The 27,321-nt window shown below is 45.8% G+C and overlaps 14 protein-coding genes and 1 non-coding gene across 15 annotated transcripts; 7 read left to right on the plus strand and 8 right to left on the minus strand.

The window, feature by feature from the left end:
* Positions 1 to 130: 130 nt before the first annotated feature.
* C8R40DRAFT_1054751 (uncharacterized protein) lies at positions 131 to 1,608 on the plus strand (the record flags this gene model as incomplete). The annotated part of the gene is made up of 10 exons (XM_046224950.1): positions 131 to 279; positions 336 to 406; positions 457 to 488; positions 546 to 760; positions 814 to 888; positions 942 to 1,000; positions 1,056 to 1,193; positions 1,248 to 1,327; positions 1,378 to 1,477; positions 1,535 to 1,608. The coding sequence occupies 10 exons, from the start codon at positions 131 to 133 to the stop codon at positions 1,606 to 1,608; spliced, it is 993 nt and encodes a 330-aa protein (XP_046082463.1).
* C8R40DRAFT_549929 (uncharacterized protein) lies at positions 1,535 to 2,344 on the minus strand. Its single transcript, XM_046235424.1, has 2 exons — positions 1,968 to 2,344; positions 1,535 to 1,893 (listed from the first exon to the last, which is right to left on the minus strand). Exon 1 carries the CDS (start codon positions 2,318 to 2,320, stop codon positions 1,982 to 1,984), a length of 339 nt encoding a protein of 112 aa, XP_046082464.1. The 5' UTR covers positions 2,321 to 2,344; the 3' UTR covers positions 1,535 to 1,893; positions 1,968 to 1,981.
* A 65-nt stretch (positions 2,345 to 2,409) lies between these two features.
* C8R40DRAFT_t201 lies at positions 2,410 to 2,506 on the plus strand. The gene has a single exon. It is a non-coding gene; the product is annotated as a tRNA-Glu (tRNA).
* Positions 2,503 to 5,249, minus strand: C8R40DRAFT_1121661 (uncharacterized protein). The gene is made up of 6 exons (XM_046228821.1): positions 4,666 to 5,249; positions 3,775 to 4,615; positions 3,455 to 3,704; positions 3,311 to 3,387; positions 3,003 to 3,251; positions 2,503 to 2,954 (listed from the first exon to the last, which is right to left on the minus strand). Exons 1-6 carry the CDS (start codon positions 5,166 to 5,168, stop codon positions 2,583 to 2,585), a joined length of 2,292 nt encoding a protein of 763 aa, XP_046082465.1. The 5' UTR covers positions 5,169 to 5,249; the 3' UTR covers positions 2,503 to 2,582.
* Positions 5,250 to 5,267: 18 nt separating this feature from the next.
* On the plus strand, positions 5,268 to 6,389 carry C8R40DRAFT_1174513 (uncharacterized protein; the record flags this gene model as incomplete). The annotated part of the gene is made up of 3 exons (XM_046232193.1): positions 5,268 to 5,686; positions 5,754 to 5,808; positions 5,862 to 6,389. The coding sequence occupies 3 exons, from the start codon at positions 5,268 to 5,270 to the stop codon at positions 6,387 to 6,389; spliced, it is 1,002 nt and encodes a 333-aa protein (XP_046082466.1).
* Positions 6,390 to 6,849: 460 nt separating this feature from the next.
* On the plus strand, positions 6,850 to 7,587 carry C8R40DRAFT_1072441 (uncharacterized protein; the record flags this gene model as incomplete). Its single annotated transcript, XM_046226465.1, has 4 exons — positions 6,850 to 6,916; positions 6,968 to 7,183; positions 7,258 to 7,414; positions 7,458 to 7,587. The coding sequence occupies 4 exons, from the start codon at positions 6,850 to 6,852 to the stop codon at positions 7,585 to 7,587; spliced, it is 570 nt and encodes a 189-aa protein (XP_046082467.1).
* Positions 7,588 to 9,969: 2,382 nt separating this feature from the next.
* Positions 9,970 to 10,554, minus strand: C8R40DRAFT_1003135 (kinase-like domain-containing protein; the record flags this gene model as incomplete). The annotated part of the gene is made up of 1 exon (XM_046222776.1): positions 9,970 to 10,554. A coding segment is annotated over one exon (585 nt), but the record flags the coding sequence as incomplete, so codon positions are not given.
* Positions 10,555 to 11,349: 795 nt separating this feature from the next.
* C8R40DRAFT_1054579 (uncharacterized protein) lies at positions 11,350 to 13,196 on the minus strand (the record flags this gene model as incomplete). Its single annotated transcript, XM_046224940.1, has 5 exons — positions 11,350 to 12,596; positions 12,658 to 12,781; positions 12,844 to 12,886; positions 12,961 to 13,011; positions 13,069 to 13,196. The coding sequence occupies 5 exons, from the start codon at positions 13,194 to 13,196 to the stop codon at positions 11,350 to 11,352; spliced, it is 1,593 nt and encodes a 530-aa protein (XP_046082469.1).
* Positions 13,197 to 13,347: 151 nt separating this feature from the next.
* Positions 13,348 to 15,007, minus strand: C8R40DRAFT_1256638 (uncharacterized protein). Its single transcript, XM_046233775.1, has 4 exons — positions 14,692 to 15,007; positions 14,078 to 14,634; positions 13,955 to 14,016; positions 13,348 to 13,898 (listed from the first exon to the last, which is right to left on the minus strand). The coding sequence occupies exons 1-4, from the start codon at positions 14,978 to 14,980 to the stop codon at positions 13,595 to 13,597; spliced, it is 1,212 nt and encodes a 403-aa protein (XP_046082470.1). The 5' UTR covers positions 14,981 to 15,007; the 3' UTR covers positions 13,348 to 13,594.
* Positions 15,008 to 15,018: 11 nt separating this feature from the next.
* On the minus strand, positions 15,019 to 17,092 carry C8R40DRAFT_1256641 (uncharacterized protein). The gene is made up of 5 exons (XM_046233776.1): positions 16,946 to 17,092; positions 16,334 to 16,887; positions 15,787 to 16,273; positions 15,489 to 15,732; positions 15,019 to 15,425 (listed from the first exon to the last, which is right to left on the minus strand). Exons 1-5 carry the CDS (start codon positions 16,954 to 16,956, stop codon positions 15,189 to 15,191), a joined length of 1,533 nt encoding a protein of 510 aa, XP_046082471.1. The 5' UTR covers positions 16,957 to 17,092; the 3' UTR covers positions 15,019 to 15,188.
* Positions 17,093 to 18,708: 1,616 nt separating this feature from the next.
* Positions 18,709 to 19,088, minus strand: C8R40DRAFT_1162611 (mitochondrial ribosomal subunit S27-domain-containing protein; the record flags this gene model as incomplete). The annotated part of the gene is made up of 2 exons (XM_046230255.1): positions 18,709 to 18,740; positions 18,800 to 19,088. 2 exons carry the CDS (start codon positions 19,086 to 19,088, stop codon positions 18,709 to 18,711), a joined length of 321 nt encoding a protein of 106 aa, XP_046082472.1.
* A 113-nt stretch (positions 19,089 to 19,201) lies between these two features.
* C8R40DRAFT_1121680 (P-loop containing nucleoside triphosphate hydrolase protein) lies at positions 19,202 to 21,690 on the plus strand (the record flags this gene model as incomplete). The annotated part of the gene is made up of 3 exons (XM_046228822.1): positions 19,202 to 19,318; positions 19,394 to 20,714; positions 20,766 to 21,690. Exons 1-3 carry the CDS (start codon positions 19,219 to 19,221, stop codon positions 21,685 to 21,687), a joined length of 2,343 nt encoding a protein of 780 aa, XP_046082473.1. The 5' UTR covers positions 19,202 to 19,218.
* A 229-nt stretch (positions 21,691 to 21,919) lies between these two features.
* On the minus strand, positions 21,920 to 23,346 carry C8R40DRAFT_1162613 (glycoside hydrolase family 43 protein; the record flags this gene model as incomplete). The annotated part of the gene is made up of 8 exons (XM_046230256.1): positions 21,920 to 22,065; positions 22,120 to 22,288; positions 22,393 to 22,518; positions 22,576 to 22,685; positions 22,741 to 22,985; positions 23,040 to 23,101; positions 23,157 to 23,267; positions 23,296 to 23,346. 8 exons carry the CDS (start codon positions 23,344 to 23,346, stop codon positions 21,920 to 21,922), a joined length of 1,020 nt encoding a protein of 339 aa, XP_046082474.1.
* Positions 23,347 to 24,209: 863 nt separating this feature from the next.
* C8R40DRAFT_1162614 (cytochrome b5-like heme/steroid binding domain-containing protein) lies at positions 24,210 to 24,691 on the plus strand (the record flags this gene model as incomplete). Its single annotated transcript, XM_046230257.1, has 3 exons — positions 24,210 to 24,324; positions 24,384 to 24,573; positions 24,631 to 24,691. 3 exons carry the CDS (start codon positions 24,210 to 24,212, stop codon positions 24,689 to 24,691), a joined length of 366 nt encoding a protein of 121 aa, XP_046082475.1.
* Positions 24,692 to 24,911: 220 nt separating this feature from the next.
* On the plus strand, positions 24,912 to 27,311 carry C8R40DRAFT_550458 (uncharacterized protein). Its single transcript, XM_046235425.1, has 13 exons — positions 24,912 to 25,328; positions 25,392 to 25,419; positions 25,484 to 25,749; positions 25,861 to 25,933; positions 26,013 to 26,102; positions 26,166 to 26,314; positions 26,373 to 26,466; positions 26,524 to 26,606; positions 26,680 to 26,762; positions 26,841 to 26,856; positions 26,913 to 26,939; positions 27,004 to 27,155; positions 27,212 to 27,311. The coding sequence occupies exons 1-13, from the start codon at positions 25,166 to 25,168 to the stop codon at positions 27,245 to 27,247; spliced, it is 1,260 nt and encodes a 419-aa protein (XP_046082476.1). The 5' UTR covers positions 24,912 to 25,165; the 3' UTR covers positions 27,248 to 27,311.
* Positions 27,312 to 27,321: the final 10 nt, after the last annotated feature.

Consider the following 27,321-nt stretch of genomic DNA (forward strand, 5'->3'; position numbering starts at 1 on the left):
GAGGGGAAGTAAGTGGGGTAAGTACAAGTTACGGAATCACTGTCAGTGGTCAGATTACTCCCTCGGGCACACGTGCCGAAGCTTCAAAGTTTTCTCTGCCATCCATCATCATTATTCACGTCGGAATATTATGTCTACAGTCATTCTTGTCACTGGAGGAACAGGTCTTGTTGGCAAAGCCATAGAATATGTCATCGAAAACGAACCAGCTGGATCTCGTTTCGGTAAACGACCCAACGAGAAATGGATTTTTGCCAGCTCATCCGAGGCAGATCTGAGGTACTTGAAGTCTTGATCAATGAATTCTAAAATTGAGGAATATTCGCTTCGTGTAGAGATCCTGCTCAGACGCGTAAATTATACGAGAAATACCAGCCTACTCATGTCATTCACTTGGCTGCACTTGGTGCGCAGTTCTATGTATACTATCCGATTGGTACTTAATAATGCCTTCAGTCGGTGGTCTCTTCAAGAATATGAAATACAAAGTTCGTCTTTCCCTACATCGAAATTATCCCCATATCGAGTTATCGACCTCCTCGCAGTTGACTTTCCTTCGGGAAAATATCCTCATTAATGATAACGTCCTGCACGCCTCGTACGAGCACAAGACTCAGAAGCTCGTCTCTTGTCTATCTACTTGTGTTTTTCCTGACAAGGTCGAGTACCCTCTGACCGAGCTCAACATACATAATGGCCCACCGCACGAGAGTAACTTTGGTTACGCCCACGCTAAACGGATGGTTGATGTTCAGAACCAGTATGTCCTCGTTCTTCTGGACATCTCGTTATACTCGTACTCATTAACTCTAGCGCTTACAAGGAGGAGTTTGGCTGTAATTTTACCTCGGCAATTCCAACGAACGTGTTTGGGCCTCATGACAACTAGTACTAACATCCACCTCTCGAATTGCTCGAGCTCTAATATCTGACGATCGCAGCGATCTCGAAGATTCACACGTCATTCCTGGACTTATCCACAAATGCTACCTTGCCAAGAGTGTGTTCCATATTTCGTTGATCACCCAGTCATTGATTTGGATTGAATGATGTAGAGAACAAAACTCCCTTTGTCGTGTCTGGAACCGGCAAACCTCTTCGTCAATTCATATACTCTCGCGACTTGGCCAAATTGTTCATTTGGCAACTTCGTGAATACGACGACGTCGAGCCTGTGATTCTCTCAGGCAGGTGTTCCTCTTGTACTAGAGAAGACCTTATCCCTCATATTATTCTATCACGTATAGTCGGCGAAGATGAGGAAGTTAGCATCAAAGAAGTGGCGGACGCCATTGTAAAAGCTGTCGGATTCCAGGGCTCGTATACCGTAAGTTTTACCAGGTTTCATTTTCGTTAATTATTCTTAACCTTCCTCAGTTCGATACCAGTCGTGCCGATGGCCAATACCGAAAACCTGCATCCAATAAGAAACTGTTATCGCTCATTGGGGACTTCAAGTTTACACCGTTCGAAGAGGGTATGCGCACAATCTTCATCTGTCTTAATGGATCCGTCATTTATGTGGTTCTTTTAGCGTTGAATGAATCAGTCAAGTGGTTTTTGGAAAATTACAATAATGCTAGGATCGGGAACGTTCCTTCCGCTTAACAATCTCAAGGGGAGAAAAGGATTACAACATAGTCAAGATATCGATTCTACTAATCCGTTTCCGGTTACATGAAGCTTAGAGTGGTTCCGCGGGAGTGGAGGGGAGTAGCTTGGAGTATTGTAACATTGTATACTCTTCGATTTGTGTTGCAACTCTATGATATTCAGAAGCTGGAGTCTGTAATAGCAATACAACTGTGTAAAACCTTGAGCACAGCGTAGATAAAGCGGAGTAGGGGTGTTAGAGTTGACCCTCATACGCTCAAGAGGTATAGATGTAACAATCTGATTGTGAAAGACCGTTGGAACATAGTCAATCGAGTCATTTCAATCAGAATGAATGCATTATGCATACGTACCCCAAGATATCGCACTAGAAATCTGACACTCTCCCTTTGAAACTCCAATCTCCTTCGCTCTCCCCTCCCCATCGTCCAACCGGTTCAGTCTTTGGCCCTCCCTGTTCACCAGTTACCGGATTGACGTTGATATCTCCTTCGGTTTTTACATTGGTTGGCGGGGAAGGAGCGGTTGACAATGCAGGGTTTGGAAGGTTTTCGGATTGTTTTTGGAGCTCCTCGAATTCTAGCTGCATGTCTCGAGGAAGCTGTGGAGGAGATGGGCGAGAGAAGGTGTTGTCGCTGATGAGCCTCGCATTGCAGGAGCGGCGCACTAGGGCTACAGGGAATATTGATTTGGTTACTGCGAACATGGACAGGTGATGGTGATTTCTTTCTGGAATGGCTAATCTTGAACTCTTTACTAACAAATCTTATCTTGCGTTTGAATCATTTTACCGTGTCCAATGTGGTGTAGTGGCTAACATTGCTGTCTTTCATAGAGCAGCCGCCAAAATGAATTTTCACAGCAGCCCGGGGTTCGATTCCCCGCATTGGAATAATTTGACCCCAATTTTTATTGTTCAAATTATCACTTTTTGTCTACGTAGTAAACAGAACATCCACCTACGTACGTTATTTGTCTAATTCTGAACGCGTAGCATCCACCATGGAAACGTCCCTTCCCAATTTTTCCCCCGGACTCCTTCTACCTACTGTCTCCCTTCCACGTTGTGTTCCCTGTTCGCCCTGCCCTCCCTGCATATTCGACGTCCGCCACTCCTCTACCACCTCCAGGAATTTACTGTTGTTCAGTTCTACTGAGGAAACGATAGATGGAGGCCATTGCGGAGACGAAGTAGCCGGGGCGGAATTGGTGGTAGTGGAAGTGGTGAATGTCGATGAGATGCTCTTGCTGTATATCAGCATGTACGGGACCAATTCTGCGAACATGGCTGGCCCAGGCACGGACGTCGCAGCCATGGAGAGAACGATTTCTTCAGATACCTGCAACAAGTAGTTAGAATCACACTTAAAATGATACACTTTTTTTACCTCTTCTACATAACCTCCTACAGCCGCAGATGCAGGTGATTTCCACCACCGCGCTTTTGTCTTAGGGGGTTTCTCATTTGCGTCCGGCTTTGATATAACCAAATCATCTCGAATATCCCGAACGTATACAAATGGCCCTTTGTCTGATTTCAAAAAGTTGGATTTTGTTTGATTTGAAGTGGACGTATTGGGTTGAGTTATTGAATTCGGAGATGGGGCAGGCTGCATGAGGACTGCACGAAGGTCGTACTGGAAAAGGCACAAGAAAAAGAGAAAATCCAACAGAGATGAAAATGGGCAATACTCACCTGGTACTTCTTCAACTCTTCCCCCTCAAAAAGAGTCTTCATTTGAGTTTTCGCGCCACTTATCTTGGTGTCGAGATCTGCGATTATAGGAGAATGATAAATATCCTCATCCACGAGATTACCAGACGATACTGCTTGACTGACCTTTCAGCGCATTCTCAATTCCCTCTAACGTTGCTCTCAGGCCCCGCTCCGTTTCTTCAACCACCCTTGCCCTTTCTTCCTTTCCTACTTCCGTGCCATCGTCACCCTCAGAACGATTTGCAACATTTTCGTAATAGTACAATGCAGCACGGAGGGAGGGAAGGACGCCTTGGTCTTTAGAGTTGTTATCGCTGGAATCTGCAGCGGGAGCAGGTGCTGCTGTAAATGTAGACGACGAGGAAACATATTCCTGTTGTGAAGGAACAAACGAGCACCTGAACACAAAGAAACACACAGATCATAACTTGACACTGACTAACCTTTCCAATCAACTTTCCTCTGAGTTCCTCATACTCCCCCACTTCTTTTGCTAGCCTCTCTCTCTCCACGCGTTTTGAATGAACAAGTGGGAGGTTCAATGATAAGAAAGGGTCGATATATAGTGAAGATGGATATGAAAACCGTGACGATGAAGGCATCGAGGAAGACGAGTTATACAGAGGTACCGCGAATGACGCCGCGGTTGAGAACGAAGAATTTGATGAAGTAAGGACGAACGCCACTACCTCAGATGGAGTGGTAATGACAGTATTGGTCGACCCACTTGGTCCACCTTGTATATCCGGAACAGGCTTAGACAGATCTCGAGCGAGACGCGTCAAAAGGTCATTTCCAAAGGGCTCCCCGAGTGCACCCCCGCTAGAGGCAGAAAGATCTAACGATACGTACGTGTGATTCGATACTTGACTCGTCTTAAACTCTTCGCGTTGTCCAGGTTCAATGTCCACTTGCGCCGACGTGAAGGTGAGTAGCGGGGCGGGATCTGGTTGAGAAGCTACGGCAGCTTCAAAGATACCCGTAAGCTTTTCATACAGAATTTTTGTCGAGTCTGTTACCCCAGTAGAAGCTGTTACCGGCAAGACGTCCAAGGCCTTACAAACACCATCGCATTCGAGCCTAGCTAGATTAGCTAGATCGAGATTGCCAAAAAGCTCGATAATGCGAGAAAGAATTACCGGGTCGCTGTCTTCTGAGACTGAGGATTCCTCGAGAATAGACACGGTCGTAAGCCGGTTGCGAACCTGTGGAACATGAAATAGCGCTTGGAGGAGTAATGCTGCATAAATGGTCTCTGGTGTAGGAGAACGTAGGGATATCGGTCTAATAAAGCGGGAATTAAGCGACCTAGTAAATTTCCATTGGGATCTCACCTTCCATCCTTACGAATAAGCTCTTCCAGGTCCTCAACTTCCTCTTGATCGTTCTCCATTACCACCTCCTGGTCATTCGTCGCTACATCCCCTCCAAGTTCTCCTCCCAGATCTTCCCGTGCGCTTTCCATGCTCATCTCTATGGCCCGTTTCATCTCAAAGTCCTCATCATCAACAGCCATTCTATCGTCTTTTGTCAAATCGACAAGATCTGGGATGTCTTCTGGTGTATTCGGTCGCGCTCTCGGTGCTTTGATTATTGGTACCAGCGCCATCGACGTCGAGCTACTCCCGGTATCATCTCCCCAGCCAGAGGATGAAGCTCCTAGGCCACCAGAGAGCAGGACTTCAGCTGCCTTGTCTGCATTTCCCCCATTCCTTCGATATACTTCGAGCACTTCAGCTGTTTGGGCCTCGGTTCCGCCAATCATAGCAAGCAAAGTAGACACAGTCTCTTTCTCCTCTGCCGTTGGAACACCAATCGGTGAAGTCCAGGCTGTCATTATGCTTATTATGATTATTTCTTCGTATTTGGTGCTGGATGGATGTAGAGAGTAAACAACCGGCGTCTAAGCACCGGTTCAAAGCCTTTCTCCGCAATAATGGACACTTTGCCGATTGAGATCCTCACCGACGTACTTGTCATTGTACTTCAGGATGCAGCGACAAAACCAACAAATATTTTATGCACGTCCTCTCAGTTCCAGTCTATCGCTCAGAGAATACTACACAAAGATCTATGCTTTTACTCGTCTTCTCAACTTTCACAATTCGCAAGTCTTCTTTCTAAAGGAACTCTATCTCTGGTCTGCGAGCCGCAGACACTCATGCTTGACATCGCAGGCGGTGCATCTTATGGGATATTCGAAGGATTATACGCTGTCTTGACCGAAATCTTATCTAATGCTCGATGCAAGAAGGACGAGAACGGACGGTTGGTATTGGATACATTGAGACTCAGGTTGAACTCCCTTACGCATGATGACCACCGGCTAATCAACGCTTCCTTGTCCAACGCAAAGTGAGTCCATTCTGTGGATAGTGAATGCTTGGATTCAAGCTTATATACTTATCATATCAATGCATAGTGCAAGAAAATTCATATGGACAGGGCCTGATCCTCCGCACCATTTTTCTACTGCGGTCGGTTTTAAAGCTGTTTTTCGTACCTTCATTCAACTCAAGACACATCACAGATCGTGTCTCCTGCGGTGTTTCCCTTATTCACAGCACTTTCCACATACAGCCGTCTTACACATCTACATCTCACCAACATTGCTTTCCCCAATCCAATCATCAGCCCAGATGCTCATTGGACAGGCATTCCTTGCCTCCCCTCCTTACGCTCTTTTCATCTCGGTCAAGCGACGTTCCTCACCGCGGAAGATATCGCTGACTTTGTGTTACGATGTACCGGTCAACTCCAAAATTCCTCTTGCAACCTTCAATCTTCTAATGTTGTTTTCGAACACATACGTCTGGTAGACGTATATGAAGAGAGTATTTGGGGTCCCAGATTAAAGCTGCGGCGTATTTTGTCTGCTTATACTACGATGCTGGAGGAATCGCAATACTCAAATGAGATGTTGAGCTCGACAATATCAGACTCGATTGGAAACCTGATATCAGTAGATGCAAAGACGGAGAGGATTATGGGAGGGGATCGAGTTATACCTGAAGCTGAAGTATTGGCAATTCTCGCGACAACACACACTATTGTTTGACAGTATACAGCAGGTGAATAGTTATAGTCAGGCTCCTTCGTTGATTTAACTTTGAACTTAGGGCATTCTGAAGAACAAGCTGTGAGCCCTGCTATTAGATTCTGTCCTTGTCCTGGCATTCAAATGCCCCCACCCTGAATACAACAAGTCATTTAGCAGGAGAGATTATTCAATCGGACAACACACGCTCGATTTGACCTTCACTACGAAATATCATCGGTCTTCCATCAAAGTGCTTGGCTTACCCGCACACACAAACACCTCTGGCACATATCCGCTCTACGGACCAACACCTACTTAACGGAATCTGGTCATTGGTCGTTGTTTTTTGTCTTGTTTGGTTTTTTCCTTGTTCACGTTACCGTAGAATATCTCGCCGCGCTATCTTCCTACCTCTCCAGAATTCTTCGCATATGCCTGTTGGATAGTGAAGGAATGAAGTGGAAAACGATGATGCGCAATGAAGGACGATGATGATACCCATTACAGTAGGGTAGAGCAGGATCGAGACAGGTACGCGATACGTAGTAAGTCGGATTGCCAAACAATGAACATAGATGAAATGTAGGTTATGGTAGGGAGAAGGCATCGAAATTACGACTCACAACAACAATATGAACCTCAACCCATCTCTGCACGTCAAAGTGCCTCAATCATACGCACAAGCAATATTGAACCACTCGTTCCAGTGATCTGTTCCGGTTCTGCATCCTACACAGAGATCACCAACCCAGTAAACAGCTCAAAGCAAGCTCTCGGAGAAAAGTGTAGAACACCAAACCGAGAATTCAATGGTGAGTAGATCTGCTAGCAAAGCTGTTGACCTGGAAATGGGGCGGTGGTGTGTTGTCGATCCTCATCCATTGAGATGGAGCTGTCCAACAGCAATCATCCCCGCAAACGAGTCTGGCACCGATGGTTGACATGAAGGTGTCGTTGATAACAATATCCGAGATGAACGGTGACAAGATCAACACAATATCGATCGAGATAGAATGCATCCAGTTCAACGTGCATGGCCCAAGGTACATAAACTATTGCGAACGTCGCTATGGACTTTTGCTACAGAGATTTCCCTGAAACCAGTAACCAGTATAAGGATAATCAACGTGGAATCGACGTTGTCAAAACAAAGAACAAACATATCAGGTTGAACTTGAATCCCTTACATATTCTCGTCAAAAAGCAATGGCTGTGAAAAATGACTTTCTGTATGAAGAATTATTTATAAGATCATCATGTGGAAGGTAGGTGAAAGATTGAATCGTGAGCTGGAACGAGGGGTAGGTTTATGCCATGCATACCAGGTAAGACGAAACTGCTAAGGACGTTAACTGCTCCCTGCTCCCGCGTTGAATGCGAAGCACGGACCCTTTCAACTAGAGGCAAGGGGAAAAGGTTCTTACAGCGTATTCAAAAAACCTTGTCAGTAGCGTAAAAAATGAAATAAAATAAAATAAAATCCAAAAGGTACCCGACCTTTAGCCGACCGCTTGGCGAGTGCTGTCCTGTCACCTCCTGTGCTGTCCAGTTGTGAGATGTCATTTCAACAACTTCCAACTGGTTAGCAGTGCTTCGTCTGGACTCTGTTGTCTTCAGGACATCTCTGGCTATCTCTGGGTTGTCTTAGTGCAAGCCTTGGCCGTGTACTGGCATCTGACTGCCATTCTCATGTATCCAAGGATATCTAGAGGCAGCCTGCCCCCTCCATATGCTCCACCTTTGTATGATTGCAGATCTCTTGCTTCTGAGGTAGGACTAGTAACAGATGATGATGCCTCTGGAGAGTCTGACCATGCCAGGAGGAGTTCCATTGACATTGTGATCCTTCAGTGGACTTGTTACCTCCACCAGCCTCCAGCCTCCACCACTGGCATGGAAGATCATTGTCAAAAGGCGCAAGTGACAGCACACTCACCAAGCGGTCGGCTAAAACGTCGGGTACCTTTTCGATTTTATTTTATTTTATCTCATTTTTTATGCTACTGACAAGGTTTTTTGAATACGCTGTAATGATGGAATACAAAGTCCTTGGTTATAAACCTGAATTTCAGGTTGTAAATGAAAAGAAGAAGCATGGGAGGATCGGGTGACATTGAAAGGAAACGAGAAATAACGTCAACCTGGGCGAGAGGAAAGAAATTGAAAATCGAGCCTGTAGATACTTGTTTACAAGTTTACAAGATGATATTCATCTGTGTCCTAAAAGGACTAAGGCTACATGTAACCCCGATGAACCAGTTTAGGCTGCCGGAAAGATGGACAACCAACTGACATGGGTACACGCGATAGAACTTCAATACCAGCGCAATACAGGCGAGGGAAAACCAGATTTATACATACGAGTAAGGAAGTTATACATAAAACTTTCGCAAAACTAAGTTCAGCACCTCCATCCAACCTATATCGGATTGCATTTCGGACAAACGGGACTAGATGTATCGACCTGTACATTTGGCAGCCGAAATGGTTTTGCACACTGCTGAGCATCTGGGTCCTGGCAATGGTAACATTTAACAATGCGTGTCTCTACACTGCGGCACGGTTCTTTGAAAGAATTTCATCAGTTTTTCTTTTGAAAATCTTTTAATGTATTATGGAATTTTTCCAAGAACGAGCAGGCACACATTTGGCCTGAATTTTCAAAAGTGAGCACTTTCAACAATCTATCCACAGCCTTTCAAAATATTTGAATAAAACGACGGCACATATGAACCCGCACACTACTGAAAATTGGGGATTATTGGTTCTTTTCAATTCAACCGGCTCAAACCGGTTCATCCTTTTTTCCAACAAACGAAAATTTTATTGCGCAATATCTAGATACTACACTAGGATCTACACTACCTACATGAATATCAGACTGATGTTAGAGAGTGTGTCGACATTTGAGAGGTGGTAGACACCCACAGACATGTCAGACAATCCTTGACTTGAAGAATATAATAATATCGACTCGCAGCGATGTAAGAGGAAAAGTAAAATTTTGAAGTTGATGTTGAGTCCTTGAAGTTGGTGAGACCTTGAAGTTGATGCTGAAGTATTGAGGTTGAGATTAGAGCCTTGAGGCCGAGATTGAGAGCTTAAAGCTGATGTTGAGGCCTTGACAAACCAGGGAGAGCTGTGCAAGTGGACTGGCATCGTCGTGGCAGGAGAAAAAGGAAGGAATGAAAATTTTTTCACTGCATGGGAATTTGTAAGTCGATGTCATCTGACCACTTGTTCGACGGACTTGAACAAAATTTTATTTTCTGCCTGGTCTGAGAACTGCCAGCAAGCAGGAAGGGTTTTTCAAAAATAAGGCTTTCATTAGATTTTTGAAAAAAAAAGTCAAAGATTCTTCGTTCTGTCAGAACATCCATGGAAAATTTTCAAAATTCAATGATTCTACAAATATTTGCAAGAATACGACAAAATCATTGAAATATGATCTATCAGAAATTTTTGAAACGGATCTAATGAAATCCTAGAAAAGAACGGTGCAGCGGTGTACGTGGGCTGGGGTTGTACGGCAGTTGTTGAATTTGACATCAACTTGAGTGCACACAGTGCGGGTCTGACCGGGTTTGTTTGGAGATACAGGACCTGCATCAAGAAACGATTCAATGAGGGCCGCGATTTCGGGGTCATCCACCGCTTGTACATCTGGTCTGATCCCTCCCATGACCAGTTCATCTACTATATCCTCCTCCACTTCCTCGAACGGTACCTTCTCCATCCATATTTCCCAGATTGAGACACCCGTGGCGTATAGATCTTCCTCCAGAGCAAGAGGTTCTTGCGGAAGGCAACATCGTCGAGAAGAAGCGTAATGGTCAGACACGGCGTAAGCAATAAAGTTATCCCCATTTACAGATCCCAGAGCCCAATCACAAAGTCGGACTTGTCCATCAGAGCAAAGAAGGAGATTAGATGGTTTGACGTCGCCGTGGATAATTTGCCTGGCCTGGAGCCTTTTGATAAGGCGACAGAGTTTATCTATGATCTCTCTCTTCTCCTCATTCGAAAACTTCGCCCTTTCACCGGGTTCACCCCCGATATTAACTCCTGGCGCAAGAGCCTGCTCGTATGGCATGATGAACCCTATCAATTTCTGTTTTGCGTCGTCGAATAGTCTGCCAATAAGCTGAACAGAGTCCGAACCGGCTATGAGCATCATTCGCAGCTCATGCTCAACCTTTGGCCTGATTAGAAGAGGCTGTGACGGGTCCTCGTCATGGAACACCTTGAACACATATTTCTCTTCAAAAACGGAAACATATCCATGCCCGACCCAGTGAATAGGTCGACTTGGTTGCATGTCGCTCAAAATCCTGTCTGTTACCCAAGAGCCAAACGGGGCATCGATAGGTGGATGGTCGGTGGTCATAGTCAAGAGGCGAATTAGAGTGAAATGTCGATCAATTATCCCACTTGTACTGGAACTCAACTCTATGTTCACTTCATGGGCTTGCTGATTAGAGCTGATTAGACGTAGCAATTTCTGGAGAATAACAGCAGTTTTCGAATCTCTTTGCTGTACCCAAGTTCTCAATTATCCACTTTGTCTTCCCAGGTTTCCATACTACTCTATGTTAATTGATTGAATACGATGCTGGGAGTTGATGTCTATATGTATAAATTTTAGCGAGGCCAAGACACTTTTGATTATGCTTTCCGGAGGAAACCAAACGGGGCATTGCTGGATGGATGTTCAGTGGTTATTGGTGGGGAAAGAACAGACTTATGGCCCACATAAGTGAATAGATATAGTCATAGTCCTTCGTTGATTTAACTTTGAGCATAGGGGATCATGAAGAATTAGAGTTCCTATTATTCGAAGCTTTCCAGGCGTAATATACGTACGATAACAAAACATTCAAAGCAAAATCCAGTATGTAACCCGCGCGCTATGCAAATGCACTATCCAGAATATCCGAAAGTGAGAAGAACCAAGAAAATTATTGCACAGAGGCCGAGATCAAATCCCACCCCACCGCTGAGCTTGTCCAGGCGTAGCGAACATTGTTGACTGCTGCTGGGCCCATGGACCGCCTGCAGTGAACATTTGAGTCTGCTGCATCGATTGGCCATTCATACCCATTCCATAACCCACACCCATGCCCGTTCCCATACCCGGACCTGCACCTACGCCCATTTGCAGTTGCGGAGAAGGAGACATGAACTGCTGCCCTTGCAGCTGTGGCGTAGACGACATCGGCGGCTGGGGCGTTGTCGACATTTGTGGTTGAGGACTATGTCCTCCCTGTTGCATTGAACCAGAAAACTGAAACTGATTTTGCTGCTGCTGCTGGATCGGATTTGGATTCTGCGGCGATGGCGAGAACATTGGAGTAGGGGACTGCAACGACTGCATTTGCATCTGCACATGGGGGATCATCGGCGACGGTTGTGACTGGTACAACGGAGACTGTTGCGATTGTTGTGTCATGAAGGATGTCGAGAGACCCGTCGGGACAGCACTGAAAGGCAACGGAGCCGAGAGTGGGTAATTGGCGGACATTGGTTGCTGTTGCTGCGCGAAGGGGTTTGTCACCGAGAGCTGTGTCTGCTGGAATGGGTTTGTCGATGATGGCACACCAGCAGAAAATGGTGAATTTACGCCTAATCCCATGGGAGGTCCTGGATTAATGCTCAAGCCATTAGGACCCATTCCCACTCCCGTATTACTGTTGGCCAGGTTGTATCCCATTCCATTCATACCCATACCATTCCCATTCATACCAGAAATACCCGACATCCCGGTAGGCATCGAACTGTTCATAATACCAGTCATGGCGCCGAAAGGGTTGGTGGGTCCTAAGTTAGCAGTATTCGGAGGTTGATATTGTAATGGAAGTGATGAATTCGCTGAGGGTGCCTGTAATGAAACGAGGTCATTCCATACGCCTGTCCCATTTGCTGAAGCAGACATGGGTCCTGATTGTTGAGACTGCTGTGGCTGTTGTTGTTGCTGCTGCCGGGATGCAGGTTGTAATGGTGCAGATGATAAAGACGATGGTACAGGCTGTGAGACCGAACGAGCCTGGGCCATAGGCGCGGACGAAGATGGGAGGGATGCAGTAGACGGCCGAGCGGATATACCCGCTGGCGTTGTAGACGTCGGGTTAGGCTTCCGAGGTAAAATGGTGGAAGTCGATCGAGAAGGACCCAGTTTAGAAGCTACTAAAGCGTGTCTGTCGAAGAATTTTTTGTATTCGTACTTGGCTAGGGCCAAATGTGAGATATGGTCCGACGAGAGCATCCAAATTACAACAAGTACACGCACCTCGAATGTACTTTTCCAGTTCGCTGTCTCTTTCATCCTCTATTAACATCAGTGGGGGAGGGTGGCGAAGCTCATTGGGATTGTAAATGGCATTGGAATTCAGGTTGCCCATTTCCTTCATCCTCTTAAGGCAAGGCCCACGTATCAGTCAAAATTATACCAAACTGGTTGTAACTGCCAACGCACTTCAAGTTGCTCCTTTGTCCACGAGTCTAAGGTTAAGCTTTTCCTAAAACCAGTCTATCAGCCATTCCATAATTATGATTCCCATTTGGGAATGGGGAAAGAAGAACGCCAGCGTACACTTTCGTGACATGGGTTCCAATCTTGCGATGTATAGCAGCACAATTGACACTGAGTAGCCGAAATATTAGTGGTGACAATAGCCCGACCTTGCACTAAATTGTTCACCAAATGAATATCCCGAGGTTATGTGATGCCCATCGCGGTGCCCTGGCCTTGCAATCAGCACACACATCTACATTTAAGATGTTAAACGCTGTGGATTTAATATGGAAAATTTCCAGTAGACTCGCCATTTCCTGGCTGGGCAGCAATGTCCAAAAGAATCTTCAAATTCCTGTCGTTTGTTATCTTGTGGTTCGACATTGGAAAGAGACAAATATTTGAACGCCGTTGGTTAGCAACTTATCCGGAGTACAGCGGCCCGCTTCACATATGTTTTCCAGCCGTTTATCATTTTATCAAAACTGACGAAAAAAGTATTTTGATTGCGAAGAGTTCAAACTGATTTTTGGCATGACCATTACAGTACTACATAGTATCATGTAGTGTATCGTTCATTTTTGGAGAAGAGGTTTATCCACAACTCACAACAGCTCACACGAACTGACGAACAAATTGCTACCGGCGCGAATGCATTGATACTAGTAGTACTTATTCTATGTATTTGGATAATAGTTCGTAGCGGCGAAAATCATTGACCCTTTCGTTCGCTTTCCTTTTCTTCTTCCGGTTCATGAAGAGGATTGCTGTTTTTTTCTTCCCCGTCAGCCTCAGCTTTATCCGAGGCCTTCTCGTCTTTATCCTTCTCCCCTCGTGGTTGTTCATAGTCCTCCTTGATCTGACCAATCTCCCTCATCAATTGCTTCTTCTCAGAAACGAGTTCCATCCACTTTTCGATGTCCAGCCCGCGCTTTTCATACAGGGCCTCGCGGCGAGAAGAGACTGAACGGTCAAGCACAGAGGTGTAAGATACTTCTCGACCTTGGTAGAGGAACCTAATGGGTGAAGCCTTCTGAGTAATTCAGAAAGCAGCTAAAAGAAGTGCACGAACCAAAGATATCCGCATATCACGGTCGAAAGGCCTGACAAATAGGTGATTGGTTCCATTATATCCTAATGAACAACCCTTTAGTAGTCCGCTTTTCATCATTAAAACATTGAAATTGTGAACTACCCATCCATAATCCCAGAATGTGAGCCTTGCGACAGCGGCCCAGTATACAACGAGCATACCAAATCCACCGAGAGCCATCCGCCTTGCTCCTTTTCGAGCTTCCCGATCACATTCGCGTTTTAAGCCTTCCATCGTCGCCAACTGATAATTTATTGCGTCTAGCTGTCGACGCAAAAAACGCGTACGGTCGGCGAACGTTGGAACGCGCACTGTGATAACTTGTTCTTGTTCCCCATCGGACGCGTCGGGCGTAATATGAATACTGAACTCGGCTGCACGAGCAGCATTTCGGATAAAGTCACCAATGTCTGTTGAATCAGACCATTCGAATTGACGAGAATTTTGCGGGGATGAGGTCGAGGGAGTGCTTCTAAATGATATGGATGGTCCATTTTCGGTGATGCGAGGTAAGGAGGCAAGGATCAGTCGACCAGTGTGCGATAATGGTTGTGAAGGATGTAATAATAATACGATCGGTATAGGTAAGTCATTAGGCCCTTTGCGTCCCAAGGGAAGGATCAACTTGAAAAGGTGTGAAGTTGTAGGAAGAAGTTTTCCTGTAAGCCATAGGTCACTGAATTGGTTTACGACCTGGTACTATTGAGTGTACTGACCAATTCCTTCTTCGATATCACTGAGTTCATCGTCCTCGGTATCCGTCGTACCGTTGCCAGGTACTGCGTCTTTCCACTTTGAATGAGTAGAGGCGTTTGCGAGAAACTGGGAGTGTTCAACTTTGGAGTTTTCCAAAGAAGCACTGGATATTGGTCGTGTGCCTTTGACGTTTAGAGTCGAGTGCCAGAATATCCGCCCAGGTAGACTGGGAGTAAATAGAGAGTATCTTGCTGGATTTGTGCTGGCGCAGAGAAACGCGCTGCGTCCAGTAACTCGAGTCCAGAACATAGAAAGAAATACACAACTTATTGGATCATGACATCATTCTCATTGACCGCTTTCGGCTTTCGCACCGGCCGGTTTAATTCGCTTTCTCCAACTGCATATCCTTAAAATCGTCGCATTTGTTTGTCCATTTCAACATCTACAGATACTGAAGCACTATCATACATATGGCAAAGCGTACGGCAAGGTTCTTATGGAGTAGAGGAATTCATCAGTTCTGGAATAAGAGCGGTGGAACAGCAACTCGTAGACAATTTGTAGGATTACCGGGATACCCGTCAATGATAAGGCCAACTTTGCAGAATTTCAGGTTCGTAATCATTTTGTTATTGGCCCAATAGGTGACTGCTTCATCTCCCTGTTTGAGTTTGTGTTCAGCTGGGAGAATCACCTTGACATTGGTCCATATGTAATTCGTGTAGTCGCTAAGTTTAAACGTGAATTCATACTGCAGTAGACAGTAAGTATTGTTGAATGAGTGCATATACTAGTGAAAGGTGGAAATGCGTACTGTGGGATTATCATGGAACAGTTGAAGGAAAAATTTGTCAAGTTCGACGAGTTCTCCTAACAATGTAGACACAGTCATCGTATGAGGAGTTATAAGGCCTTTTCGATTTTCGAATGTTGGTATTTGATTAGCGTAGACGTCTAAAAGCTGAACCCGAATTTGATCTATGCGAGCATCTTCTTCGGGTGCCTTAAGGTTTTTGTCCACAAAATGATGAACCCAGAAAGCCCATTCCCTGTCGACTCTGTGAAAATGAGCTCAGCGAAAATGTATACTACCAAAACAAAAAAAAACCAACGAGTCTTCATCGATAGCTTGATTACTACGTCGGAATGCTTCTATGTCATCGAGCGACTGAAATAACTTTTCCAGGGTCTTCGTGGACTTGGATAGGGAATAACCATATTTGAGTTTGCCATGCGTCCTGGGGCATCTCACGAGACGCGATTTGGACACGTCGAAGTTGTGGGACCAGGAATTAATGCGCGCAAAATCGACATTTGGAACTGAAATGTTTTTGATGGGAGAGAGCGGGATTATCCAGCACGCGGAGTCTCCAACAGATCGTCCACCAAACCAGAACTCTGATCGTCGGCGGAGAGACATCGCAATGGAGGGCCTTTCTATCATGGTCCACCCTCGTCCAGCATACTTTGCCCGGGCCAACCCGTGACGATGGTCTTGGGTAGAGAACAAGGCATTCGTCATGGAAACACGATCCAGGAATGTAGCGCGAGGATAAAGCGCGTACGCATGAGAGTAAGTGATGATATTCATGACACAAGCTAGATGGAGACAGGTGAGTGTTCACAGTGTCTCGAGATGGAATAGTAAAAAAAACACACTGGAGTGGAAAGACAGTATGACATCCATCGAGCATGTATGCGAGGTGATCACTTGAATTCGTTTTCCACCTCGGCTGAAGTTGTACACAGATGCAATACCATTGTTCACGTATCCCTGAAAATCTTCTTCGTCATCGTGCAAGTTTTGCGTTCCTGCAAAATTGAGCGAAAGAGTAAATGCCAGAGCACCATCGAATGTGGATCTCTGTCGTGGCGTAGGTTGAAACTGATAACCGACGCTTGCAAGAAACTCTGCCAGGGGTCGGCAATGCCTTAGTTCGACATATAGGTCAAGGTCAGAGTCTGGATACACAACAAGGTCGAAAAACTGCAACGCAGTAGACCCAGAGATAAGGATCCCAGTGCGATACTGAAGCAAACGAAGCTCGTCGATTTCTGTTTGATCGAAAAAGGGTGCGAGCACTTGTTCAATCCGGAAGGCTCGTTGATTGAAGTTGGTTACAGTGTGATAACTCTCCTTGTTCATCAAGGAGTAACGCGATCGTCCCTGAGGGTCGAGGTCACGGATGATGAGGTCCTGAACTTCCGGCGGTCTGGAAAAGAATATCAGCAAAATCTTCGAAGAAAAGGTTGAGTGAAGGACATATTTACATCAAACCCATAGCATATATTCACTGAAACTTCGATAGAAAACAATAAAAGCGCAGCGCTAGGACGCCAAAAGTTTTTGTGGATCACTACAAGATCGCAGGTAATGTTCAAGTTGATGTTGAGACCTGGGACAGTGGGAAAGCTGTATTCGAAGAAAATTTAAGTCGCGCGCGCGCGCAATCACGTGCTACTGTTACTCTCGGCGCCCGCCGCCAGCCCGGCGGTACCGGTACCAAACTGTATCTGCGCATGATGTTTCTTATCTACGGGTCACCTATCACAGCAACTGGAATGTCAGGCCCGCATCCTATTTCCAACAGCGGGGCCCGCTTTCCACCCCAATCCCGCTCTAGTTCAACCTCACACTGCTTATCTGCCAGGTACAGTGTAATTATCAAATTGAGATGCACCCGGGGCGTACCAGGGCGTACCCTTGAAACAATCTCGCGAGTCCAGCCCTTCACCATTGTTCCGGACCAATACTCGGTTTATGTACTTGCCCACATCCTCAATCACCGTTATTATTGCCTTGTTGGAGTACATCCCCAACATTATGATGTCCGCGAAGTATTTTACAGAGATTCGAACTGAACTTTTGTGTGGATGATTCTCACCTGAAGAGTACACACAGTCTCTCTGATTATGCTGTCCTTCTGGCCTGACTTTGAGCTACATCCTCTCATGTCCATCCTCTCATAAGCTTTAGAACCCGTGCTTTCACCACGGTGGCTCGCTTTGCTCGTACCGTGTGCTACAGCAGGGTTCACAGCTTAAGATTAAGGTACTAGTCAAAGTTTGCTCTTACCAGGGTTCGTGTTGGTCCTCCAGGATGGGCTCATGTTATGTGTGTACCAAAGGCAGACACATCACTGCTGTGTTTTATGAACTGCGTATGATCACCACCGTATCCCGATCAGCAGATTGGACTTTCATGCCAGCTCCTTTCGGTCAAGAGCATTCGATTTCACTTATTGAAGGGTGCCAATATGAAGATGTCCGTCCTCGTCCGGCTAAAGACATGCCGATGCTATTGCAGATAGATGAATAGGGACACTTCTCGCTCTTTCCTACGGGTTTGGAAATGTCATCAACACTTTCAATTCGGATGCGCAACGACCTTCCAGAACCGGTCTGCCTCTGCATTATTCATTAAACCTATTCAATGTTGAGGTCGCCCACCTTCTCAGGTTTGTTTTTAGAGGATTGTTGAGCACATTTCTCTTAACCCACCTACATACCTCAGCCTCCGACGACGCGCAACCAAATCTTACCGAACTTGAAATTTTCACCGCAAACACTCCTACACGTATCAAGTCCCGACCTCATTGCAACCGACAACTCGTTTTTTGAAACAAAGGGATCTTTTTGTGCAGGGTTTCGTTTAACACGACGTGTTGAGTCTAGTATAGTGAATCTCCTCCTTCTCAAGTCACTTTTCTTTTCGATTCTGCGCAATTTCAATCAGGATTATACTTACATACGATCTACTGACAAAGTTACTCACCATTGCATTGTCGCGCCTCTTTTCTCTAGTTCACTATGCCAGGTTCCACCCTACCTGATTAGATACATGTATAAATGACTATAAATGACCCGGTAGACAGTAGAACATCACTGCTGGGTTCGAGTCTGGCAGGATATGTATTGACATCGAAGATACAGAAAGTCAGGCGTGAATTTAGTGCATGCCCAGGGAATAGTGAAAGTAGATATTCCTCGAAAGAGAATTAGAAGTGGCATAGAATAATGAAAAACTGCAATGATCATTTTCGCCGTTGGTTTCTCCTGCCGTCCTCTACACACAAAAGATCATGATCAGTCTCATTATAATCTTACAGAGAGCATACTGGGCACCTTTTGTTTTGGCCTTCTTGGGTGCACCCTTTCCACGCTTCTTCCTATCTTCAATATCCTGTAACCGCTGCTCCTCATCCTCATCCACAAGCTCCAATTCCGGATACATCCTCGCTACCCGCGAAATATTTAAAGTCGGGGGATAGTAACTCATCATAGCGGGTCCACGTAGACGAGCACGGATGTATTTAGCACCAGTCCGAATTCCGGTGGGGTTGTAGACCGTTTGGAAGATATTACATCGCAGTTTGGTCAATTTTACGAGACGTGAAGGTGATACGACGGACATGACCGTAGTTTTATGTATGTCGGGATAGCCTTCACGTCGACGTGAGCGTCAGGAAGATAGAGAATTTTGGCGATCAAACAGAGGTCAACATTGAATATTCCTGGCACAACCGTTTTATTGTCTTCCTTCCATGTCATTTGCGCTAAATGCATTGACTTCAGCCTCTAAATCCCAACTTTCTCTCTTTTCCAACCGATCGGCACTATGGTTGTTGTCCAATCCTCATGTTGCTAGAAGGTTTAAGTCGTCAGGCAAACCTTCAAAACGTGCAAAGACTCTGCATAATGGCAACAGTATTGGCGTACATCGAACCCAGAAACATCGTCCGTCCACTTCCGCATACAAATGGAGCAGAAATGCTGTCATAGAACGGCCAGAGCTACATCTTTCCTTGGACGATCATATTGGAATTGTCAGATACTTCGAAGAGAATGTAGAGCATTGGTCAAAACAAAAGGTTCTACATTCTCGTCTAGAATCATTTGGAATACCCACAGAAAGCATACACCCTCTTCTTCAACTCTTTGTTTCCGAAGTTCTGTCTGGAAATCTTTCCAACAACGACTCATACGACAAGTATACACTTGACCGTTTCGCCCGTTCGACGCCTGAAGACCTGCCTCAAACATATGCAGATATCGTTTACACAGGTATACTTTATGCCTGGGCCACAGATCCCGCTAGCCGGGACGCAGTAGAAAGAACCATCGGACCCGCTACGTTACTTTCCATACAACGGCTCTTCCACGCTGCGCGCTTGGAACATCCCGCGGATGACTTTCTCGAAGCCCGGCGGACTCGTCGAAAAATCATTATGCATGTCGGTCCCACGAACAGCGGCAAAACACACCACGCCTTGCGTGCTTTAGCTGCTGCCCCGACTGGTGTATATGCCGGTCCATTGCGTCTGCTAGCTCATGAGATCTGGGAAAGGTTGAATTTAGGCCAGATTGTTCCTGCGGGTGTAGAGGAAGACGTGATGCCCGCGTCACTCCCTATTGACTCTGCACTAGATGTCGATGTAACAGCTGCAGACACTACTCCTGCCGTCCTAAGTCAAGGAAACTCTAAGTTTGCCCGAGCATGCAATATGATTACCGGAGAGGAGCACAAGATTGTTGACCCTGAAGCCGCTTTGGAAAGCGCAACCGTAGAGATGTTGTCTATGACGAAAAAGTATGATCTGGCCGTGATAGACGAAATTCAGATGATCGCAGACGTCGGTCGTGGGTATGCTTGGACGTCCGCTGTATTAGGTATCAATGCCAAAGAGGTCCATCTTTGTGGAGAGGAGACTGCTGTTCCGATTGTTCAAGCTCTTCTTGCAGAGACGCACGATGAGCTTGAGGTCCGTCGCTACAAGCGTCTGACGCCGCTCCAGATTGACAAGAGTCTTGATAAGGACCTTTCAAAGGTACAGAAGGGTGATTGTGTCGTTGCTTTCTCCAGAAGCAGCATCTTTTGGCTGAAGAACTCAATCGAAAAAGCTACCGGTATGAAATGTGCGGTCGTTTATGGAAAACTTCCTCCAGAAATTCGCAGTGGACAGGCTGATTTGTTCAATGATCCAAACAGTGGTTACGACGTTATCGTCGGAAGTGATGCTATCGGAATGGGTCTGAACTTGTAGGTCTGTTGCCTATGACATATCTCCATAATTCAATTTTATCCTTTCAGAAAGATACGACGGATTGTCTTTGAAGCTGTCAGCAAATTCGATGGCGAAGTACTTCGACCGCTCTCCATATCCCAAACAAAACAAATTGCCGGTAGGGCAGGTCGTTACGGGATGCTGCAAGAACAATGCGGGCTAACAACTACCTTCCTCCCCGAGGACCTCCCTTTCGTGGAACAGGCTCTCGCCAAACCTTTCGCGCCTCTTCCCGCTGCTATATTAGGTCCAAGCTACAATAGTTGTCGTGACATCGCACGTGCTCTTCCTCCCTCAGCAAGCTTGAGAACCATATATGACGCCCACGTATACGTAGCCAAAACAAAACCTCACTACCGATATTCATCTTCCAACATCGATAAAGCCGCTGATACCGTCGACGAATATTCGGACCAGCTAAGTCTCGAAGACAGGATAACGTTCCTATTAGCTCCAGTTCCATGGCGAGAACCGGATTGTGTGGAAGTCTTGTACAAACTTTTGAAAAACTATGCTGAAGATCTGTCTGTTGGGGTAACCGATTTATTCCAAGGCACACAGTTTTTAGAGACCTTGCTAATTGTCGAGAAAAAAATGTCGACTCTACCTCTTCCGAAATCCGATACTAAGACGTTGTCCATACTAGAACTCTTCCACAAACTGCTTGGGCTTTATGCCTGGTTGGCATTCCGAAATCCTGTAGCTTATTACGAACCGGAACTGGTCGAAGAATGGAAGCCGAGAGTCGAACGGGCACTACATTGGGCTTTACAGGGTGTCACGAGGCATTCGAAAGGGACTCGGAAGACTGTTGAGAGTCCGTTGCCTGTGGCAGCAGTGGCGCGCAAAGTGGAGTTTAGGACAGCGGGGGATCTGAGGAAGCAGAGGAAGGCAGAGGCTTTGTCGAACAAAAAGACATGGGCAAACTCGGGCCCCGTTCATGCCTAAAGTCGGGCCCCGTTCATGCCTAAAGTCGGGCAACATAGAATTTCTACGAGAATTCCTACGATTCCTCGACTCCCTGGCATAGAGTTATCAATGTTCGACTCTCATTGCTATAAAAGTAGGACACATTTCATCCCTAATATCTATGCACCGTAGTATTCACAATATTTTGCATTGCATCTACATTGTTATCTCTACTCATGGATTCGTTGTCGTCGAATGGACCCCCTTTCGGCTAGGAAACAACGACAGGCCATCCAGAAGAAAAGTCGAGATAGTTAATACCCAAGTATGATGGTCCGCCAATGGGGTCACTCAATTTAACGTAGTGATAGACTATCACATCGCGCCCGCTAACGGGGTCAGCGAAGATACTCTGGCCTATAATTATACGATTAGCCTCATTTCTAACAACAAATTTCATCCTGGGCTTACCTCCGGGAGCGTAAACGTTATCATGAGATCCAAGGACAAGCGTTCCAGTAGCCGGGGTGAGGTTTAATGTAATATCATTCCCCAACTCATCATAGAAGGGACCCTGTCCGACTGCACCACGGCCTACGAGGACTTTGTATTCTGCTCCAGCAGCAGGACGAGAGGTAGCCTATATGTAAAGGAAGTAAAATTGAGCATAGTCAGTGGTGTTTAAACAGCGAGAAAGATAAATATCGATGGTATGTGGTACGACATCGGATGAAACAAACTTACTCCGATGAGAGGCGTAATACCGTCCGAGAAGAAGCCATAGTAATATGGTTGGCTGGCCGGCTTGTAGACAAAGCCGGCTTCAGCCGGTCGACCGCTGTATCCAGCAAGGTGAGTCCCGGGAGTAGCCTGTTAAGATTGAATTGTGAGCGAAAAGACTGCAGAAAACTGTTGGTAAGACCACACCGAAGCCTGATCATTGACTCCAGGCCATAGGCCAACCTGATATATCCCATCCCAATACGAACCGAATGTCAGTTGCAATCCGACAGTATCATCGATGATATTGGGATCAACTGGGACGTATTTAGTAATGGGCCACACAAGGCATTGTCTTCGGATGATACTTACTGGCATTGAAAACGTCACCGGTGACAGAGCTGATGACCTCCCCAAGGTCAGTCCAAGTACCGGGCATCATAGACGGACTGGTGGCAACGCCGATGGCTGAGTTCTGGCTTCCGAGAGCAGAAACTGCATAATATAAGGTGTAAAGCCCATCGATGAAGTTGATATCGGGTGCCCATATGTTACAGCTGCCGGAAGAATCGATTATTGAGCAGGAACTCAAAGCTGACCCTATGTTCGTCCAAGGGCTATCATAAAAGATAGTACCAGCGATAAACGGTCAACGGAAGAGAGCGAAGTACCCTGTTAGTGCTGAGCTTGTCCAGATAGGTATTTGGCCGTTCGTAGAAAATACGAAGTATTTCTGTGTGGCGATAATTTGGATGACTTGGGAAGAAACTCAAATAATATGGACGCACTGCTAGAGATGGATTGTACCAAATGGCCGGATCCCGAACTTCAACCGTATCTATTTCGTGGATCGGTTCCTTCAAAGATTGTACAACAATACAGAGAGCACCTACCACTGCCTGCGATAGGATTGGGAGTTGCAGCGACAAAGGTCGTTGTCAAGAGACCAAGTAACGATCCAATGATAGTAATCCTCATGAGGATAAGATGAAGCGGTCCGTTGTACAAAGGAAACTCGAATGTTTGCTCCAGTTATATACCTTGTTTGTGAGCTAATAATATGCAGCGCATGCTGGGCAATGATGATTTTGAATTGGGATATCACAGTTCACTTGAATATGACCGTGTTCCTTGAGTAGGGACCTTGTGATTGCTGGCTGAAGGCTTCTATTTCAACGGCCGCGGTGTATACCAGGGGCCTATCATAGGGACTATGTACAAAACCTGTTAGTCTCAAATGTCCAGAAAAATCCTGGGTCAGAGTCAGCCTCTGTTCGACAAGGCTAGCTGATGCGGTAATATGAACATCAAGATTCGGACACTGGTGAACACTTGAGCATATGGGGTCAAGGAAGACCTTCGTAGGATTTTCCTTGAACAAGACACATGGCTCCTCGAGCTGCAATAGAAAACATGTAGCATTTGAATTTAATCTGGAATTATTCGTATTGCAGCACACCTAATTAGTGGTTTTCGGATGTCAACCAGCCCAGACAGCGAAGGTGTAAATCCTTTCCGGCAAATGCAATTCTGATTTGAATTACACAAACGAACACGAACGAGTCCAACTTCCGTGTATTTGCTTGTGAGTTTATCGTACTTAGCAAGGTAGAGAGCGTCTATGAGCGCTAAACTTTACTTCCGACAATCACCTGCTATATCCCGAGAGATAGATGTCTTTTGCATCCTTCAACAACGCTAGTTTGATCACCGGTGCTCTGCTCTTAGTCCCAATCGTATTCATACTTTTCAGAAACCTTTCTTCCTCGCCTTCCTCGAATACCATGCCCTCAGACTCCACTAGTACTTCGACCACCTCTGAAGAACAACCGAAATCGATAATGCAGCCTGCACGCGCGGACCTGCTCCCGCCCAAAGATGATCCATTCACATTGGAGGAACTCAAGAATTACGATGGAACGGTGGAAGGAAAGCCGATCTATGTCTCTATCAAAGGTGAGTATTGATTCTATTCGATCGACTGTGCTGATTGTGTTCCGCTTGTTTCTACACAGGGGACGTTTTTGAAGTCACCCACAGAAGCGACGTTTATGGTGCTGGGAAATCTTATAATATTTTTGCTGGCACGGATGGATCGAAAGGTCTGGGGATGAGCAGTCTCAAAGCAGAACATGCAGTGCCGGATTATAGTGGGCTAGACGAAAAAGACATGAAGACGTTGAATGATTGGCATGCATTTTTCCTGTGAGTGGCTGCCGTCTCCAATATTTCCTCATCGCTGACTGCTGTATTGGGGTCCAGAAAAAGATACAATATAGTTGGTCGTGTCTCTGATCTTCCCGACGCTGTGAAGAATAAATAAAGGCGCAGGATATGTGGTATGAAGTAAACAGTTTGAGGAATCTCTATGTTCTTATTCGATCGTGACTATAATGCTTTGTGTTTGCTCAATACATACTCTTTCTGGATCTTGTCTCCATCATAGCTTCTGGTATAGTAACCTATTCAACATTGGGAAGCAAGCTAGTATGTGTGTATCTGTTATGCTATTTGGCGCCGACCTTTATCTGGTATCTCATATTTTTGGGAATCTTGAATTTTTGGCCTTCTTCTTTGTTTTCAGCTCTGCACACCTCGAGCTCAGCACAGCGTCTAATCTGTATCTAAAGAGCTCATTTGCTGGGGTTGTATCAAGTCTTGGACTGGCCGTAACCACGGCGCTAAGGATGTTACTGCAAAACTAGCGCCGGTTTGGACGCTGTTCCTCTGTTTCTCTTTCTGTTCATATATACCATCATCGATCCAATCATATCATATCTCAATCATATCTTAAAGAATGTCTTCCTCGACCCCTGAAGTCTGGCGACCAGAAGATACAGTACCCCCAGTTCCAGAAACCCCAGGATCGGAAATATTCCGACCTGACATCCTGGATGAAATCGAGAAGAAGATCGAAGAGATGAGCAAGGAGCTCAATGTGCTTAGCTTGGATATCCACGGTACGCATTTATCTCAACCCATTTACAAGAATCCGAACAAGACATTGCCCTATTTGTGTCAAGCTCATCCTGAGTTGAAATACGAAGAAGCGTACGCGGCTCATCAAATATATTTTACGCATTCCCAGCCAATTCATACGATAATCGATCAACAGACGAACTCACGACGTTCTAACATCCTTTATGTCTGAGCATGGGTTCAAAGTCGAAAAACACTACCTCCTACCGACGGCTTGGCTTGCAACATATAAGCATGGCTCAGGCGGAAGGACCATCGGGGTGAACTCTGAAATGGACGCTCTTCCCGGCGTTGGCCATGCATGTGGACACAACCTTATCGCTATCTCGGGTGTTGCAGTAGCTTGCGCAATGAGGGCGGTTCTTGAGCAGTTCAATATTTCTGCTACCATTCAGTTGTTAGGTACACCAGGTGATCAATATTTTTCGTCCGTTCATAACATGCAGCCTTACTTTTTCATTCCGTACTTTTGAACCATGTACTTGATGATCTATTGTTAATGACTGAAAACAGCTGAGGAAGGTGGGGGCGGAAAAATCAAGTTACTAGAGAAAGGCGCGTACAAGGATATGGCTGCTTGCCTTATGTGCGTTGTCCCCTGCATTTACAGTTTTACTTACTTTTTGACCGGTTCTTTTTCGGAAACCTCACTGACCATCAAGCAGGTGTCACCCAGCACCAGGCCCGAAAGGATCCGTAAGCTTATCCGGTAGCCTTGCTATTCAGCAACTGACCGTAGAGTATTTTGGACACACGTGAGCATTTCTGTTTCATGGTCACTCGAGGGGCACTAGAAAGCTAATGATTGGAGCTCATAGTGCCCATGCGGCTCTTTCTCCTTGGGAAGGCATAAACGCTCTCGATGCCGCAGTCTTGGCTTATAACAATATCTCCGCACTTCGTCAACAACTGAGACCTACGGCTCGGGTGCATGGAATATTCGAAGGAAAAGATTGGGCTGTTAATGGTTCGTTTTACAATCCTACCCGACTCTCTTGCTGTGCCTCCAACTCGTGCGTGCACAGTCATTCCGGATTATGCAAAATACATATGCTACATCCGAGCTCCCAACGTGACTGAACTGGATGATGTCGTAAAACGGATATTGCCTTGCTTCCCGTGAGTCTTGATTTGTCTTCACCTCGTCTGATATTCATAACATTTCTTGGTCGTCAGCGCTGCAGCACAAGCCACTGGATGCGAATATAAACTCACTTTGGCTGAGAAATTGACGGATATACATCAGAATAAGGCACTCGGTGAGTAGAGCTCCGGTGTTCTGTTCGTAGCATATGTTTTGGTTGTCCATATTGACACCAAATTTGACGACAGGGGAAGAAGTAGCGAGAATAGTCAAAAGCCGATATGGTGGAATTGATTTCGTTTGGGGCATTGCACATGCCTCTACGGATTTTGTAAGTTTAAAATCCTTTCCTTACATCTCTGTTCCTTCGCGTCAAATTCAAGTTCTAACTGATATCTCGAAATGCCAGGGGAATGTAACTTACGGTGTGTAGAGTTTGACATGTGTACATTGTGAAAAAACTGATTGGCCATTGAAAAAGAATTGCCTTCGTTGCATCCCGGGTTTGGTGTGTACTTTGGAGATTCATCCTCAAATCAATTAATTCCTAACCATCCTTCTTCGAACTTTAGCTATCCCCACTGTCCTTAATGGCGGGAACCACACCCGGGATTTTGCAGCAGCAGCGGCAACTGCAACTGCCCACCAAGCGTGCTTGGATGTATCTAAGGCACTGGCTGCTACGGGTATCAGGGTGCTGATTGACGATGAATATTTTGCTGAGGTTAGTCCTGAGTTATGGAATGGGAATGGCTTCACGAACATCGTATTTTATCATAGGTGAAAAAGACGTTTGAAGAGCGACAAAGGTTTTGAACAGTCTCAGTTCGGACGAAGTCACAAGACTATGGAACGCTTCCAAACTTGAACGATATCTAGTGGGATGATGA

The sequence above is a fragment of the Lentinula edodes genome (genome assembly GCF_021015755.1).
Source record: "Lentinula edodes strain Le(Bin) 0899 ss11 chromosome Unknown C8R40scaffold_37, whole genome shotgun sequence".
Lineage (NCBI taxonomy): Eukaryota > Fungi > Basidiomycota > Agaricomycetes > Agaricales > Omphalotaceae > Lentinula > Lentinula edodes.